This window comes from Muscardinus avellanarius (genome assembly GCF_963383645.1).
Source record: "Muscardinus avellanarius genome assembly, chromosome: 20".
Classification (NCBI taxonomy): Eukaryota; Metazoa; Chordata; class Mammalia; order Rodentia; family Gliridae; genus Muscardinus; species Muscardinus avellanarius.
The window spans coordinates 7,797,976-7,816,180 of record NC_137806.1 but is presented as its reverse complement, the minus strand read 5'-3'; the positions used below and the strand labels follow the sequence as shown (position 1 = coordinate 7,816,180).

The 18,205-nt window shown below is 41.5% G+C and overlaps 1 protein-coding gene across 1 annotated transcript in view; it reads right to left on the bottom strand.

Annotated features, from left to right (window-relative positions):
* Positions 1 to 1,654: 1,654 nt before the first annotated feature.
* The window catches only part of GPR158 (G protein-coupled receptor 158), a gene marked incomplete at both ends in the record, with an annotated part of 324,736 nt that continues 308,185 nt past the window's right edge, over positions 1,655 to 18,205 (bottom strand). Inside the window, 4 exons of the mRNA XM_080717186.1 lie at positions 1,655 to 3,127; positions 4,187 to 4,333; positions 9,362 to 9,467; positions 15,228 to 15,366. Of these exons, the coding sequence (XP_080573312.1) occupies positions 1,655 to 3,127; positions 4,187 to 4,333; positions 9,362 to 9,467; positions 15,228 to 15,366 (1,865 nt within the window). The remainder of the gene's footprint in view (positions 3,128 to 4,186; positions 4,334 to 9,361; positions 9,468 to 15,227; positions 15,367 to 18,205) is intronic.

Here is an 18,205-nt window from a genome sequence, read left to right as displayed (position 1 = left end):
ATGAAATGAGACTGAGCTTTGGAATCTCGTTACAGGATCACATCAGTAGGGCTAAGTCAGCAGCTCAGGATTTTCATGCCAAGAGATCAGCGTGGAATGCAATAAGTTTCCTAAGATATGCTTTGAGGACTGTTTTGCCTTGCAAATAAACCTTACACTTTGCATTTTGAGCTAGGTGGCTTGCGATGGCAATTTGCAGGACTTATACGTTTTCTAGTGCTTGGGAGAATGGAGAACCCATAATATCTTATGAGCTTGGAATAAATCAGGTTATAAAGCCTCTTTGGGATTTGAGCCTGGCAAATTCTACCCCTAGTTGAAGCAATGAATAAAAGTTTATGAGAATAAATAGTTTAAGGTCATTTAAAATATTATATTTTCAGTATGCATAATAAAATATATCCATACAATGATATTGATGCTATCATTAGTTTTTCTCTTTAAAAAAATAATCCCTTGAAAGTGCTAGTAGGAGCTACCTTTCTGTCTCCGCTTTGAAAGGCAAGTTTCCTGGGTTTGTATTAGTGCTAGAATTCTCATGTCAGTACTAGAGTCTTTCTTTCCCAATGGTAATAATAATGCACAGTATAACTTTCCCATTCTTAGCTTCTTCCTTAGGAAACGCTGCTAAGTATGAAATACTGAAAGAGTAAAAGGGACACTTGATTGGGATGATCTATCTCTGACTTTGAACAAACAATGGAAAAGTTGTTCTTAACTTATGAGACATAGGACTAAGTAGGACCACTTGCTCTCCCAAAGTAATAAAGCTTCTGAGTCCTAACAAGAGGTGTAGCACAAGTAACTCGACTGTGTAAAGAAAAAAAAAAACTAATTAAGACAGTATAACAAACCATGATGGGAAATAATAGGGTCAAATAGAAATTCACAATCTATAAACCGTGAACCAAACTAAAGTTATTTATCATAACAGTTATGGCTTCCTAAGCCAGAGAAAGCTCGCTGTACTTCAAGAATCAACTAGAGTCGATAGATAGCAAGTGTTCTGGAAGCTGCAAAAACACGTGAGTAGCTGCAGATTGCATAAATGTGTTGAGTCACTTGATATCAAAGTTATTTGCAAAAATTATACAATCTGGAATGCTTGAGTATGAGACACGACAATGTACTGAAACATACATTTATAAGAAAATGAGAGCGATCATTCATAGAAAAGGTGTTTGGGGGTGCATCAAGTGAGCAGTGCTATCAAGGTTAGATAGGTAAGTTCACTTCAGTCAGCTACGTAGTGTTTCGGTCACTATACCTTCCCCTTCTTTGCCCAAACTCAGACATCTTCCACATCTCCTGGCTTGCCTTTCTTAGGATCTTCAAAGTCCCACGAGTAAAGGTGGATGAGGGCGGCGTTCAGGGCTATTTCCCTCAAACATGCAGAAATCTACAGATCTTCCAGTGTTGCTGGGAGCAACTTTCCTTGGCTGAAGTCTGACTTCTGCAGTGTGAAGGTGTGGCACTTCCTGGCCATCTTCAGCTCACACCTTTGATGTTACCTCACCATCTGTCACATTTCCCTCTGCTGACAAAATCCTCCTTGGGAATTCTTGATTCTTAGATCTTAGTCTGACATCAGATTTGGGATTTCCTTCTTCTCTTTCTTCCTGGGGAGGCTACACTTTAAAGTGTCCCAGATCTCTTATTTCCGAGCCCCTCCTACCTTGTTTGCACTTAAAGCAGAAGAGGAGGGTAAAGTTACACCTTTTTCAGCACTGGGTTGATTTGGGATCTCAAACTCCCAAGGACACACCTCAGCGCGCAACGTGTACGGCTGCGGGGAGGGATTCCTCGAGTCACAGGGTCCCGGCACGCTTTCCACAGATGTAGATGTCTTTTGGTCTTGGTTTCCCATTCGGTTGAAATTTTCATTCTCTGATTTTGATGCTAGGGCTTTGGAGGGCAGCTCCTCACACTGGCCAGCGCACGCACTGGCTGCGTGACGCTGAACCCCATTCTCTTCTCTGGCTCTCTCTGGGACAACTGGAGTCTTGGAGATCACACGCGTCTCGTCTTCAAAAAGGGACTGACCTTGGCTCTCCCAAGGACATCCTGCAGCTTTATCTACACTCTTCTGATTGGATCCTTCGGCTGCCGTAGGCTTGTGGTGAGAATTCTCCCTTGAGGAAAACACTGGGTTTTTCTCCGTTTCCGAAGCTGCAATCGAGACGTGTTTCTGAGCTTTGGCATCTGAAGGCACAGGACCAGGGGTCAGGTCGTAGATCTCCCAAGGGCACACTTCCCCAAGGTCAAAGTTGCCCTTCACCTGCGTGGTGCTCAGGCTCATGTCGGAGCTGGCAGCGGGGGGGCTCCCCCTCTGCTGTTTCATGATCCCGGACTTCTGAGGCTTTCTCGGCTCCTCCAAATGATTGGTGTTGGGGGGGGCAGGATCTTTATCCCCCGCATTATCTGAATTTGAACGTTTCCTGTTGGTCTCTTTCTCTTTGGGTAGAGGCTTCTGGGGTTTAGCACATTCTTCCACACCTGGGGTCTGGGTTTTCCCAGCCAACCCCAGCGTCTTCTCTTTGGCACTGGCTATGACACTGAGAGACTTCTGTAACATGGACGTTCTCTGGTGCCCGGGCTTCTTCTCGGAGCTGAGGTTGTGCGCGCTCGCCGACTTGCACACCAGAGGCACTGACTCCGTGGACTCGGCCTCGCTGTCCTCCTTCAGTTTCTGGGTGAGTTTTTTACTCGAGAGGGACTCCAGCGTGGAGTTCTCTGTGGCCTCCTCTTCCTGGCTCTCCGTGGTCGTGGGCAGGCTGTTGGACTCTTCTGTTTGGCCCCTCACGTGGTCGTAAGTGCTGTGGGATTTCTTGAGAGAGAAGACTCGGTTCTTCAGGGACTCCTCCTTGGGCCTGGCAGGGTTGCCCGGCGTCTCCGGTGGGTTCCTCCTGGTGGGAGCTGCACCTTTGGCCAGGCCGTGGTCTGCGGGGTCTTTGTCCTCCTTGGAGCACTGCCGGCTCACGGTCTCTGGGATCTCCGTGATGCGTCTCATGATGGAGCGGCCCAGGCCCTTTTTGGAGCACCGCTTCTTTTGGAGGTGAGGATTGTTCGTGATCATCTTCTTCCTTTTATATATTTCCAGCTGGGCGTAGAGTTTCTTCAGCTCATCCTGCCAAAACAAGAGCAAATTGAAAAAGGTGTAGAAGCGACTGTTTTGCAGCCATGTAATATCACTGGATGGCATTTGAATTCGGTGAGCTGGAGCCCAGGAGGGCAACTGTTCTACAGCTTTTCTTAGCACTCACTCCTCAGTCCCCTTCACATCCTCATTATTTTGTGTATCATTTTAACATAAAGCTTGAACTTTAAGGAACCAACTGGTGAAGTCTACCCTTGTGTCCTGAAGCAAGGACTTTGAACTTTCAATTTGTGTGGACTAGGCAAAGCCAGAACCATCCCAAATAGGATATATTGCTGGGTGTGGTGGTGCATGCCTGTGATCCCAGTACTTGGGAGGCTAAGACAGGAAAATTACAGGTGCAAAGCCAGCCTCAGTATCTTAGCAAGGCCCTCAGAAACTTATTGAGACCCTGTGGCAATATATAAAAGTAAGTTGGGGTGTAGCTTGGAGGTAGAATGTCCCTGAGTTCAACTCTCAGTACAAAAAAAAGCAAACAAACAAAAGGCGCAGTATATTGTCTAGTAGTGAGCCCCATTACTGAACGGTGCTGCCAGCATCCTGCAGCCATTTGATAAATGTATACCTAATGTTAGATTAGCCTCTGGAGAGAGCAGTCCACAGGCTACTAAAAAGCATCTTCTTCCTACGGATGCTGATAAGTTGTCAAAGATTATTCCAAATCATCTGGCCTCTCTGCTCACAGGTACGTCCTACCAGCTCATCAGCAAGATGTCATGACCCTCTATTATAGAGCACGCACAGTCGGCTCGTCATCACGACTGTGGCTCAGTCTCACTGTCAAGACTGTCAAGTTTGGCCGGCCCACTGCAAGAGTCAAAGTAGTCTGTGCATTCCAACCACGCCATAAGTACGCATGCTCTGCCTCTGACGTCTTCAGCGCTCACACAAACATGCATTCTCTTTCTCTCTAATACACAGACACCAACATGAACACACACACACACGTACGCACATCGATCCGCCACACATTTCCCTGTATCAGTGGGTCTGACCGGGCCTACTCCAAGGCAGAAAAGGAAATATTACCCGGATATCTTCGGGATCCAAGCTGTGCTCGCTCCAGGCAGAATTGATACTGCTGTTCAGGTAAGATCCAGACCGGCCCATATCGAGCTCGTCCTCATAGGCTTCTGTGGCAATGTCATCTCGGGGATTATTGCTTGAATGTGAAAACTGTAACAGATATTCAAGATGAGCTGTAGGCACTAGGTCCCTGTCAGACACAGCACAGTCACTTTCTAAAGGTTCTAATGGTGACATCATTTCTTCAATTTTGATTAATTCATTCATTCACTAAACACTTTCCAATGATTGGTGGCTACATTTTGCTTTCCAGGGCGCAGGCTGGAGCTCTCAGCCAGGCAACGTTAGCATGTGGCTCCTTCCAGCCTCCTCGTATTAACCTTCATTGCTCCTTTCGTATGATGTATTTACTCTGTGTGTGTGTGTGTGTGTGTGTGTGTGTGTGTGTGTACTGAATCCAGAGGCATTCAACCTCTAATTTACAAAGTACACCCCCAGATCTATTTTATTTTTATTTTCTGAAGCAAGGTCTTGTTAGGTTGGTGAGAGTCTTACTACTTGCTGAGGCTGTCCTCGAACCTGTGATCCTCTCATCTCAGCCTCCCAACCACTGGAATGATATGCGCAACGTGCTCACTCTTTGAAAGTGAAAATAAGTTGAAGAATCCAAAGAAACTGTTCTTTAAAAGGAACAATTTGGACCCACTGGAGGCTGGATGGGAAATGTTCTTGAGCTGTGGTCTAGCTTGTCATTCCATCTCACTTAGGTAAGTATTTCATCTAAGGTACAGCTCGTTTTAGCGACTTCTAGATACATGACTTCTAGTCTTCTACACATCACGTATAAAGTAACTACTTTTAAACTTCAGTTAACGTGACACCTGCCTCCATCCTCGACTGGGGCTAAGGAGCGCCCTCACGAGGTCTGGGACCACTGAGGACCACGGCGTCCTCATGGCCTCATGAGTTCTGGGCTGAATGGGCTCTAGGTTTAAGTGGAAAATCCTCTGGAATTACAGATTTTTTTTTTCTCAAGTTCACCATTATTTTTAGGTACCTACCTCCTCTTTCACATTGTTATAATTTTCTTTCTTTTTTTTTTTGGTACTGGGGATGGAACCCGGGGCATTTTACCTCTGAGCTACACCTCCAGCCCTATTTTTATTCTTTATTTTGAAACAGGGTCTCACTGAGTTGCAAAGGCCCTCACTAAGTAGCTAAGGCTGCCTGGATGATAAGCGCCACCATGCCCGGCTTCCATTTTTATCATTTCCACGTGGCCTTTAGTGTTTCCATGTGTTCCTCTCTATTCTTTGGTAAGTGGAAACATTGGGAAGAGTGAATTGGTTAGGTGATGGAGAACAGGAACGAGAATCAAAACAATATAGCTATTCACTAAACAACATGTAAATCAAGGGATTGTGCTATGCAAATTGAGATGAGAGCGCTTAAAGAACATGGATTCTCTTCTCCCGGTTAACCACAGGTTCAAATATTCCTTCAATTAACATTGGTGATATGAGGCGCCACGATGTCAGCTAACCAGGTAAGCGTATGGTGTGGGATTCATGTGAAACGGCTATTCTCTATTTAAATAACCATGCATGTTTTATAATTGGAACTGACTTAGAAACCATAGACACTGAATCTTTTCTACCTGTTCTATTTTTGTCAAACCCACAGGTACCATGAGTTTGGACTGTAAACGGTGACTACAATAAGGCTCAAACTCTGATATGCAAGACACAGGAGAGAAGCAGAGCTGTCGTGCCCAGGAGGACCGAGGCAGAGCCTCGACTGCCTACTGGTGGGAGAGGAAAGGCAGGGGTTGGTGAAGATGCCGTCACGTGCAGAGCCATGGCACCGGAAAGCAGAGCTAGCAACAGGTTTGCCAGGGCCGCCTCTGTGGCAGTGGTGGCCCAGGCCCTCCAGGAGCACCACAGCACAGCGACCCTCTCAGGCTCATCCTTGGGCACGGGATCCCTGCGCCACCGAGGCTCACGGTGCGCCATGAGGCTCGATTTCTGCAATGTTCTTCTGAATTGTCCATCTTTCTCCACTCTAAGGCTTTCTTCCTTCCCCTTCCTCTCCAAAGAGTAATGAACAGATGAAGTTTTTGTTCTCATGACACTGATATTCAGGAGTTGGATAGGAAGGACGGACAAGACCAACTAACAAGCAGATATTTAAAGTAGTATTTGGATAAAGTCCCAAGGCAAAATTCAATGTGAACTTTTCAAGGAAAAGTTCAATGTGGCCAGAAGAAACCTGGACTCAACAGGGCACTGAGCTTCTGGGAGGCTCTCTGGAGTCAGCGGTTGTATGAAAACAATAAATATGTTAAAGAGGACCATAAAATAATTTTATATGCTACTCACTAAAACAACTGGAGACTTTTTTTTTTTGCTGAACTGGGGATAGAACCCAGGGACATTCTATCCCCAAGTGACACCCCAGCCCTATTTTTTATTCTTTATTTTGAAACAGTGTCTCACTGAGTTGGGAAGGGCCTAAGTAGCTGATGCCATCTGCGAACTGCGATCCTCCGGTCTCAGCCTCCCAGATGCTGGGGTTACAAGCGTGCGCCACCGCGCCCGGAGGAGGCTGCTTCTAAAAGTGTGGTTGTTTGTCTTGAGCACTCGGGGAGAGTGATGAGTTTAAGAAACAGAATCCAGGGCGAGGGATAGGGCTCAGTGGCCGAGCTTACGCTGAGCATGCGGGAGGCCTTGGACTCCACCCATTCATCTGTCAGTCCTGAGTTAGTATTTTTCCTTGGGACTTTACCCAGATACTACTTTAAATATCTGCTTGTTTGTTGGTCTTGTCCGTCCTTCCTATCCAACTCCTGAATATCAGTGTCATGAGAACAAAAACTTCATCTGTTCATTACTCTTTTTTTTTTGGGGGGGGGTGGTACTGGGGTTCCTGGAAGCCCTTGTACCTCCGGGCTACACTCCCAGACCTATTTTTACATTTTTATTTGGAAACAGGATCTCCTAAACCAGCGCGCGGGGCTGGCTTCGAACCTGCGCGATCCTCCTGTTTCTGCCTCCCAAGCGCGGGGATTACAAGCGTGCCCACCACGCCCGGCATTGTTCATTACTCTTATTAGAAGGATATGGAAGAGTGCCTATCAATCTCCCAATTTTCGAAAATTATTTTTGTTGAGATATAATTCATGTCCTATACAATTTATCATTTTCAAGTGTACAATTCAGTGTTTTCTAGTAGGCCCACAAGGCTGTGCAACCATCACCACTACTTAATTTCAGAATATTTTTGTCACCCCCAAAAGAAACCCTGAGCTCCTAAAGTTACCATTTCTGTTCCTCTTTCTCCAGGCAGAGGCAACGAGTGATCTGTTTTCTGTCTCTACAGATTTGAAGGTTCTGGAGTTTCACATAAGTGGAATTATACCATATGTGGCTTTTTTTTTTTTTTTTGGTGGTACTGGGGTTCCTGGAAACCCTTCTACCTCCGGGCTACACTCCAAGACCTATTTTATTTTTTTAATTTGGAGACAGGGTCTCTTAAACCAGCGAGGCTGGCTTTGCACCTGTGAGATCCTCCTGTCTCTGCCTCCCAAGCATGGGGATTACAGGCGTGCGCCACCATGCCGGGCTGTGTCTGGCTTTTATTACTGGCATACAATATTTAAGGCTTGTCCAAGTTGTGGTATGTAACAATGTTTCATTCCTTCTTATTGACAATATTTCGATGTATGGATAGGCCATATTTTGTTTACATATTTATCGGTTGATAGAATTTTAGGTTGTTTCTACTTTTTGGTTATTATGACTAATGTTGCCATGAACATTCATATGCAAGCTTTTAGCTTGTCTGTTTTATTTTTATGGTACTGAAGATTGAACCCAGGGTCATTCTACCTCTGAGCTACACCCCCAACCCTATTTTATTTTTTACTTTGAAACTGGGTCTCACTAAGTTGCTGGAGTTCTTGCTAAGTTGATGAGGCTGGCCTCAAACTTGCAATCCTCCTATCTCAGCCTCCCAAGCACTGGGATTATAGGCATGCATCGCCTTGCCTAGATATGCAAGAATTTTGTGGAACCTCTCCAATTCTCTGTGGAGCTCAATAATAATTTATTGAGAAAATATTCTGAGTATTTATCCATCTAATACAAGTATTATCATATTATTCAAAGTATTAAAATATTAAGATAAATTGTATTAACAGACAAACCATAAAAGTTGCAGCTAGTTTATATAATGTTAGAAAACAAAATAGGTATTTTGTTCTGTTTGTAATTGGCCTTTTTTTGTGTGTGGTACTGGCGATTGAACCCAGGGCTATTCTACCTCCAAGCTATACCTCCAGCCCTATATTATTTTTATTTTGAAACAGGGTCTTACTAGGTTTATGAGAGTCTCACTACTTGCTGAGGCTGTCTTCAAACCTGCAATGCTCTCAGCCTAATACTACATGTATTAACATTGCAAGCATGCACCATCACACCGGGCTTATAACTAGCCTTTTTAATCAGGTGGAACCTCAACAGTTTGGTTCATTGTGACAGCTAAGGTAAAGCCTGGAGGGAAAGACAAGAAATTACAACTCTGGTTTTAGCTGTGCTAACCTTATAGTGTACGGCAATGATAAAGTATATAATGTCCTAATACTGTGTGCATAAAGGAGAAAAATAATGATAATATTGTAAACTCTCTGAGGGGCCTTTTCTCACAACTCCAATATCATTTTATTTTATTCCAAATGGCTTTACTATTATCATGTCATGGATGAGAAGACTGAAACGCAGAGACAGAAGCCCCGGCTCCTGCTACAGTTGAGAGTAGAACACAAATTCAGAGGCCTCGTCTTTTCTTATGTGGCCCCGCTGAGTCTCCATCAAACTCTGTCGTTATTGAGATTCTTTCACACCAAATATAATTATTTCTATTTGCAGAAACATTTCCTGAATGTTTTAAACACAAGACTGCTCTGAATGTGAATTAAAAAAAGAGATTCTTACAACAGGATAGTCTCTTAGAAAGTGATCTTGATGCTGTAAGTATAATGAACCCATAATAATTAAAATCTAAACAGGAATCAAAGTGTAAGGAAAAGGACCAAAACACAGGGTGGACTTAGGTATAAATTAAGACACTTAAAACTGATTGACGATATTTATAAGAAAACACGTAATGGTAGAGGAATACCTTTGGAATCAAAAGCAAGCCGATGGTGACGGTCACCGTCAAGTGGGTGTGTGCAAAGTAGAGCATCAGCATCCAGTCAGACTGGAGTCGTGAAGCCAGGACAAATCTGCAACAAGAATTCTTCAGGTTAGCACGCCCAGATTAGAATTCCTTTAAAAGGATATTTGGAAACTCTTTTTTTTCGTGTATTACACACACACACACACACACACACACACACACGCACAATTTGATGTTTCTCTAGCATTTCTTTCCATCACAGAAAGACTAAAGGCTTAGGTAACCTTCGCTACATACATAGGCTATTGGTACTGTGATTTATTATTTGAGATTATCAGTAGCAAGAAAGATAGCAGGTACATATGTAGGTGCTGAACACTTCCCAAGATTATTATTGTATATGTAAGCTGACTTTGCAAAACTAAAACAGTGAATATACATGAATTTAAAAGAAGAGCAAATTACAGATGGGTGAATTTAGGAGGCAAATTAGGGATAAAAAGACACATCCCAATAAGTTTTGCTCTAATATTATCAAAAATCTTAATTAGCATTGGGGGGAGTGGATAGTTATCTGTCTTTGTGAATGGTCTGGAAGGTTTAAATGATAAATGATGAGTGGACAAAATGAATATACTAATGTTTTGTAACATATACCTTTTAAAATAAAAAGGTTAGTTATTCTAATTTGTTATACTGTCTTAAGTAATTTTTAATGTAGTATTTAATTCCTACTTACTGAGGAATTTATAGTTTCTATTTGGTGAGGAAAAATTCAGAACTGAGATATAATTTAGTGATTTTGAAATATTGTTGTAGATCAATAGGTTCATATAAAAAACCAAGACTCGTGTTTTAAAGCTACATCCTTATGCATAACTAAGGGGTTGCTTTATAAGGTCTTTTTGCAATTATACCGTCCCTAATTTTCTTCCCATTTAATGTTTTATCTATAAAAACTAAATATGAAATGTATTGCTTTGGAGTTAGAGAATTTAAATTTTATCTCAATTATATACATCATGAAATTTGAAAAGTTAGCATCCTAAGAAAATGCTCATGATGTCATAATTACAAAATAAATATAAATACATGTGTGTATATACATATACACACATGTATATGTGTGTGTATAAAAGGAAAGATACTCTTTTTATACCTGCATTTTATATCACATGCATGACAATTTTGCTTAGTAAGTGAATATTATTAATATTTAAAGCAAAACTGCCATCAAGAGAATTTCTTCTTCATTATCACCTCTTACCCTTCTCCTTAAATATCAAATTAATATGGAAGCACAAGGATTATCCACAAGGGAGAGTTATTTTCTCACAGCTCTGGAAATGTAAATGAAATAGGCTTTCATATACATGAAAGTACAGATCACCTGTGAAGTCTTGCATGTCATTTCAATTAATTTTAGGATATGTGCTCACCAAGTGAGCCCAGGCTCCCATAGCACTAGAAGGGCTTCTCCGGAAACCACCTTCGTTGACTCCTTTGTGAGACCAGTGTCCTGGCACATGCTTTGAAAATGGGTTACTATTAGCTCTGCTCAGAGATGAGATACTTTTGACATTGTTTTCTTGGGAAAATGAGTGCATATTTAAAGCCTGGTATATGCATCATCATACTTAGCAACCAATTATAGGCTCTAAAGTACATAAGCTACACACACACACACACACACACACACACACACACACATACACACACACCCTGGAAAATAATATAATCCCAATGTGTTGGGACTTACTGCGAGTACTACAAGAGAGAGTTACATCAATGGAAATGGATTTATGGCCTATAATCATCCTTATATACTGAGATTTTGGAAATTCCTTTCTAAAGCTAGCAAGACATATCTAGAGAAATGGTTGCATATATTTTAAGTTAAAATAGTGAATCTTCCAAAAGATAATGCTGAAATATATTAACATTAATTGTTTTCAAATTAATCAGCTTTAAATTACTTCTGGTTTTGGGGGTATGCAGTTCTGACTATAAATACTTTCGGAAAAATTGAGTTTTGAAGTAATTTTAAAGCTCCATTTTTAAGAGTATCTCAACTTTTTAAAAATAGGTCTCAAAGTAAGAAACAGAAATATTTGAAAAGTGAGGTTAAAAATAAGATTTTTACAAGTTTTGTGTATTCACAAAGGTTTGCTTCATGCTTGACACTTAAAATTAGTAAAGCATTTAGAACATTCAAGAAAAAGGCTTTCTACATATTTGCCCCTTTATACTTAGTCTTCTGATGTTAGATGATTTTTGTGTAATCTGACAATTTGGTAAGAATGAAAGAAAACTATATGTAGCTGTTTTTATATGAATGTGTGTGTGTATATATATATATATATATATATATATATATATATATATGTTTAATTTTGTGTTTTAAGCAGACAAGAAATAAGACATATGCTATGTTAACAATGAATATCTTTCCTGATGCTGGAAGTCTTATTTAATATTATTTCATTTGAGAAAAATATTACCAAAATGAATCCAGTTGATCTAAATTATTATGTTATCGTTTCTTATTCTTTGAAGTTATAAATATTGGAGTTATAAACTACATAAATTAAGTCCATGTGTAAGTAAGACATATATGGACTTAACTTATGCACATGCTTGGTTTCTTTAATTATTTTCTATTACTTACCCCCAATTCATCCTCTCAAAACCAGAGTTCTGAAGATTTATTATAATAAATTAAAATTCATTCTTTGGTCCTTTGTAACCATAAAATACTACAAAACAATGTGTCATAAATACCCACATGATGCTAATATGTTAATAGTACCTATCTTTGGGTAGTTTAATTAAGAGATTTGCTTTCTGTGTCTTATGGTTATTTTTGGTAATGATCATCTGTTACCTTATTACTAAATTTAAAAAATCACTTAAGACATAATTTACCTTGCTTTTTTTGTTGTTACTGAAGGTTGAACCCAGGAGTGTTCTACCTCCAAGCTATATCCCTGTCATTTTTATTTTAAAATAGAGTCTTGCTAAGTTGCTGAGACTGGCCTCTAAACGCTGCAGTCCTGCCTTCTATGATTGCAGCTTCCCAAATCCTGGGATTACAGATGTGCACAACCACACACAGCTGCTTTGCTTATTTTTATTTATTTATTTATTTTGGTGGTACTGGGGCTGGAACCCAGAGACTTTCAACCTCCAGGGTATACTCCCAGACCTATTTTATATTTTATTTGGAAACAGGGGTCTCACTAAGTAGCTGAGAGCCTCACTAAGTAGCTGAGGCTGGCTTCGAACCTGTGCAATCCTCCTGTCTCAGCCTCCCAAGCGCGGGGATTACAAGCGTGCGCCACCACGCCCAGCTGCTTTGCTTATTTTTAAAAGGCTAAGTTAAAGTGTAAAATTTACTGAAAGAAAAATTAAGATAAAAGTCCAACTGACTACATTTAAAGTAAAAAGGGGTATTTATGCATTTGCTTTGAACAGATTTGACTTGGACAATTAATTTGCTTCTAGAAAAGCTAGAAGCTTATTGTGGGGTAAAAGTAGAAAACACTCGGCACCACCCAGTCATGTTCTAGTGGTAGAAAACACTTAGGCTCAACTATAATAAGCCTTCTTTTAAATTTGTAAATATTTAGTTTAATAGAGCATTTGACTCATAATGGGTTGTAGAGAAATATGGTGTTAGGTTTTGAAGCAGGCACCTGACATTCTGGAAGTCAACAGTAAAAAGGTGGCTTCACTTGGAAGATAGACTTTCAGCTGGAGACATGTGAAGGGTGATGGAGCTCTGGGCTGCAATAGGTGTCTTTTGATGCTTGGCTTTTTACCAAGGGCATCTCTTCTCAGAGCCTAGGACTCCAGATGAGTAGAGCCGAAAAGCAACCTTCCCTTTGCTTCTTTATAATCTCTTCTTTACACTCTTTTTCTTCCCTCTTCTATCTTTGCCCTCCTCTTCATTTCTTGCACAGCCTCTCCCTCCCTCCCTCCCTCCCCACTCCTCTCTCTTTCATATACTGGTGATTGAACACAGGAGCACTCTACCTCTGAGCTACACTCCTAATCTCTGCAAGGTTGCCGAGTATCTTGCTACTTGCTGAGGCTGGCCAAGAACTTGCAATCCTCCTGTCTCAGTCTCCAAAGTACTGTGATTACAGGCACACAGCACCACGCCTGGCCTCTTTCCTTTCTTCTCTTCTCTTCTCTCCTTCATTTCTTCCTCCCTTCTCCTCTTTCTCCTCTCCATTCCTTCCTTCCTTCTTTTCTTCTTTTCCTTCCTCTCCCTTTTCTCTTCCTTCTTTCCTTCCTTCTTTTCTCTCCCTCTCCTCTTCCCTTCCTTCCTCTCTGTCTCTATTCTTTTCCTTCCTTTTCTCCTCTTATTCCTTCCCTCCCTCACTTTCTCCTTTCTCTTCTCTTCCCGTTCTTTCTTCCTTCCTTCCCTTATTTCCCTCTTCTCTTCCTCCCTCCTCTCCTTCTTTCCTCTCTATCTCCTTCTTTCCCTTGCCCTTACTTTCTTTTCTTACGTGTTTTAGCTCTAGGGTCACTTTCTCTGTTTCTCTTCTCTCCCCATCAAGAGAGGGCAAGACAATGCCGGGGGACAGTTCCCTTGAACTTCGGCTCCTTGAAGAAGTTTTAAGTAAAAAGCAAAGGCTGTGCCTAAATTCCTACTGGTCCTTTGGCATCATCTATACCTCGGGGTGTCAGCCAGTTTTCTGACTCTTGTATCCAGTGGAAGATCTCCATCCTGAGACACTTCCCCAGGTCCCAACCTCCTGCCTCCCCTGGGTCTCCAGGGGAGTTTGACTACCAACAAAAGAGCCAGAACCAAAGAAAAGGGACTCCTTCTTCCCAGTGTGGGCAAAGAATTCACATATTCCTAGGTGTATCTTTACTTTCAATATCTCTCAAGCAATGGCATGATGTCTCTGGTTGCTTTTCAAATGACAGGGTTCATTTTATTAATTTCACCCTGTCTCCATTTTACTTTCACATAGGAACCAGGGAAACAGTCTCTAGAGGTGAGTCATATGTGTTGGATCCTTCTCACTTCACTGTATGTGGCTTTCTTCCTCCTCTCTTCTCATCTGCTGCACGGATACATGGGAGAATCCAAGGAGAAAGGGTCCGGCCACACAGTCTTGCTCCAGAAATGCACAGCTAAAATGTGGTCATGACAGAACCCTGTTGTATACAATGATCCAGCCATCAGATTGAAGATATTTTTTCTTTTGGCTTTGAATTCATCAGAATTCACATATAAAAATTGTATATTTAGCTGGCGTGGTGGCACATGCTTATAATCCCTGCACTTGGGAGGCAGAGACAGGAAGATCGTGCAGGTTCGAAGCCAGCCGTGCTGGCTTAAGAGAGCCTGTTTCCAAATATAAAAGCATATAGAATAGGTCTGGGAGTGTAGCCCGGAGGTAGAAGGGCTTCCAGGAAACCCAGTACCAGACACAAAAAAATTATATATTTAAGTATTTAGAGTTTGAAAGTATAAGCCAGTATATGAAACACCAATCAAAACAGATGATCTATAGCTGCATTATAATTATGTGTGTATTGTTTTATATCTTCATAACAAGTCGTGTCATAGATAAACAATCTCCCATGATAAGTGGTTTAACATAATATAGTAACATCGTGTTAGCCCTGAAAATAAAGGAAAGGAAAAAAACACATCAGCAGAAACTAAAAACTGCAGAGTCTAAAAAGAAAAACAAAACTACTCATTTGCCATTTCTGGAACAAATTAGTCAACTTAGACAACACGGTACCTCTCCTAAGTCTTTCCATTATCCAAATCTGCGATTTCAATTAAATTGCCACACATCAGAAAAGGAAAAGTTATTGACTGGCTCTACAAATCACTTGCCTAATTGTGTGGAAGATAGCAGAGATAATGAGCTCGTTGTGAACGGCAACAGCCATGTAGCGTGGCTCATGGAATGCTGAAGGGACCGTCCGCACTGCATAGCAGAGATAAACACCCCACAAGAGGAAGAAAAATTCAGCTGCGAGAAGAACAGACAAACAATCTCCATTAGTTTCATAGGTGAAAAAAAACAGGTATGTTCTTTAGCATGCATTTTTTTATCAAAAGAACATAACTTAGAAATAGATGCTTACAAAGGATCATTCACATAGAAACACAGGTGCCATGTTTATTAAATTTTTTCAAAGGTATAATCTGTTGCTATTGTTAACACTATTGGGGGGTTCTCTTTCTCCCTGGCTTGCTCCTTTATTTTCTAATATCTGGCTTTAAAAAAATTGTAAGCCAGGCGTGTGGTGCAGGCTTGTAACCCCAGCATTTTGGGAGGCTGAGACAGGAGGATCATGGTTTGTGGACAAACCTCAGCTACTTAGTGAGGCCTTTTGCAACTCAGTGAAACCCTGTTTCAAAATAAAGAATAAAAATAGGGCTGGGGGTGTTGCTCGAAGGTAGAATGCCCCTGGGTTCCATCCCCAGTACCACACACACACACAAAAAAAAAAGTAAAGTAATTTTCCTCAGTCCCAGCCTAGGTTTAGGATGTTCACAGAGAACAGATCTTGGCCATAAAAAAGTTACCAAGGTTTATGATATATTTATACATCACTTCTGGAAATTTATCTTTGGACTGAGCTAAGCCCAGCTCAGTAAGTAAAATTATCCATTGCGACATGTAAGAACATAGGTTGCTAAACATTCAGTGGTATATTTTATGAATAAAATGTTGCCTTTTCACATATGACAGGAATCCTATCTGTTGTGGGGAGAGTGCTAAAAATGAAGCAAAACTCACAATCACCTTGTTTGATCACAGAAACCGGAAGACATGGGAGAGCTTGACAGTAAGCCTCAGGACTTCCCCATCCTGCCAGACCTGAGTCTCAGTCTGGCTCTATTTCTAACTGTGAGTGACCTTAGGCAACTTACTTAACCTCTCTGGCCACAGTCTCCTCCCCTGAAAAATGAGCATAAGTACAGCACAAACATCATAGGGCTATTTGTTAATCGAACAAAAATGCATCGAAAGCAATGTGACAGTTTTCAACCCATAGTAACTGTTAAATGGTTCTAATCATTATATTTCTCATTTGACTTTTTGCAACTTGTGATTTTTTGCTTTTGCGAAACTAGGGATGAAACCCAGGGATATTCTACCTCCGAGTTACACCTCCGGTCTTATTTATTTTCATTCATTTTTTTTTTTTTGAAACAGTCTCACTGAGTTGCAAAGGGCCTCACTAAGTAGCTGAGGCTGGCCACGAACCGTTATCTTCCTACCTCAGCCTCCCAAATGCTAAGATTACAAGTGTGCTCCACCATACCCAGCCAACCCGTGACTTTTTAATAACTCATTTTGATCAATAATCTTTACAACTCATTTTATTTGTCTTAGTATCATGACCTTATTGGAAGACGATCTCTACTTACTAAGAAGAAAGCTCTAGTTTGGAGGAAACATTCATCCGGTGCCTGAGCTAGATACAACCTCCTGTATCCGAGACACTGATCCTCACTCAAATACTGATCATCCATTCAGAAATCACGTTTTATCTGCCAACACTGCAGTATATTTCTCCCAGCATTTAAACATTAGATAACATTCCAAGTATTAAAAAGCCCTTAAATAAAACAAACTGCCAGCAGCTACTTTAAAACCTAATGTTTTTGACTTCTTACCAAACTGTTGTTGTTGTTGTTGAGGTCCTAGGGATGGAACCCAGGTGCATTCGACCTCCAAGCTACATCCCCAGTCCTATTTATTTTTTATTCTTTAAAAAAAAAACAGGGTCTCACTGAGTTGCAAAAGGCCTCACTAAGTAGCTGAGGCTGGCCACGAACCACTATCTTCCTGTCTCAGCCTCCCAAACGCTAAGATTACAAGTGTACGCCACCATACCTGGGCACCATACCCAAATCAATATGGTAGCCAGAAGCCATATGCTGCGAATATTATTTCCAGCCAAGCTCCACTGGGCTGAGGGAAGGCCATTGGGAAATTATTCTTCATGTACTCTTTCCTCTCCCAACTCTCTATGATACAGCTACATCTGCACTTAGGCTGAAAATCCCAGAGCTACCTTTCATTCCCATATTTCTTCTTCCTTTATGTTTCGATTTTTTCCCTTGCATATGGATTCCTCTTAATGAATAAAATTATAATCTTGACCCAAATTCCTCTCAGTCCATGTCTTATTTTTCCAGGCCCCTCTGCCCTGTGTGAAGTCAGTTACCAGAACAGCTCATCTCTCTCAAGTCCCTTTGGATCATGTTAGTGTTTGTCCGAAGCTCTGCCCGTGCATTGGGGTAACTTACGTCTCCAGTAGCAGATTCATCCACATGTCCTCAAAGGCTGGGATCAGTCACACAAGGAAGACTCTCAGAGGGCTCTAGGGTACACGTGTCCTTACTTTCAATTTTTTTCCCGCTGACTAGGCTCTGTGTTAGCTTCTCACATTGCTTGGTCTTATTCTTTTTTGCTTCATTGGTTTTGGTTTTTAGACCCTGGCTTCTCCTTGAGTGTCTGAGCTTCAAGGAAGCCCTTGGTGAGACATTGGTTGCAAATATGTTCAGAAGTCTTTAGTACCTCACTATTACTTTACAAATCTTTTCCCCTGGATTTCATAGCTCTCTATTCTCTGACTTCATACCATGTGTTTGCCACCATCGCATAGTGCTCCCCAACATGAACACGGTGCTCCCCAACATGAGCACATTGCTCCCCAACATGAGCACATTGCTCCCCAACATGAGCACGGTGCTCCCCAACATGAACACGGTGCTCCCCAACATGAGCACATTGCTCCCCAACATGAACACGGTGCTCCCCAACATGAGCACGGTGCTCCCCAACATGAGCA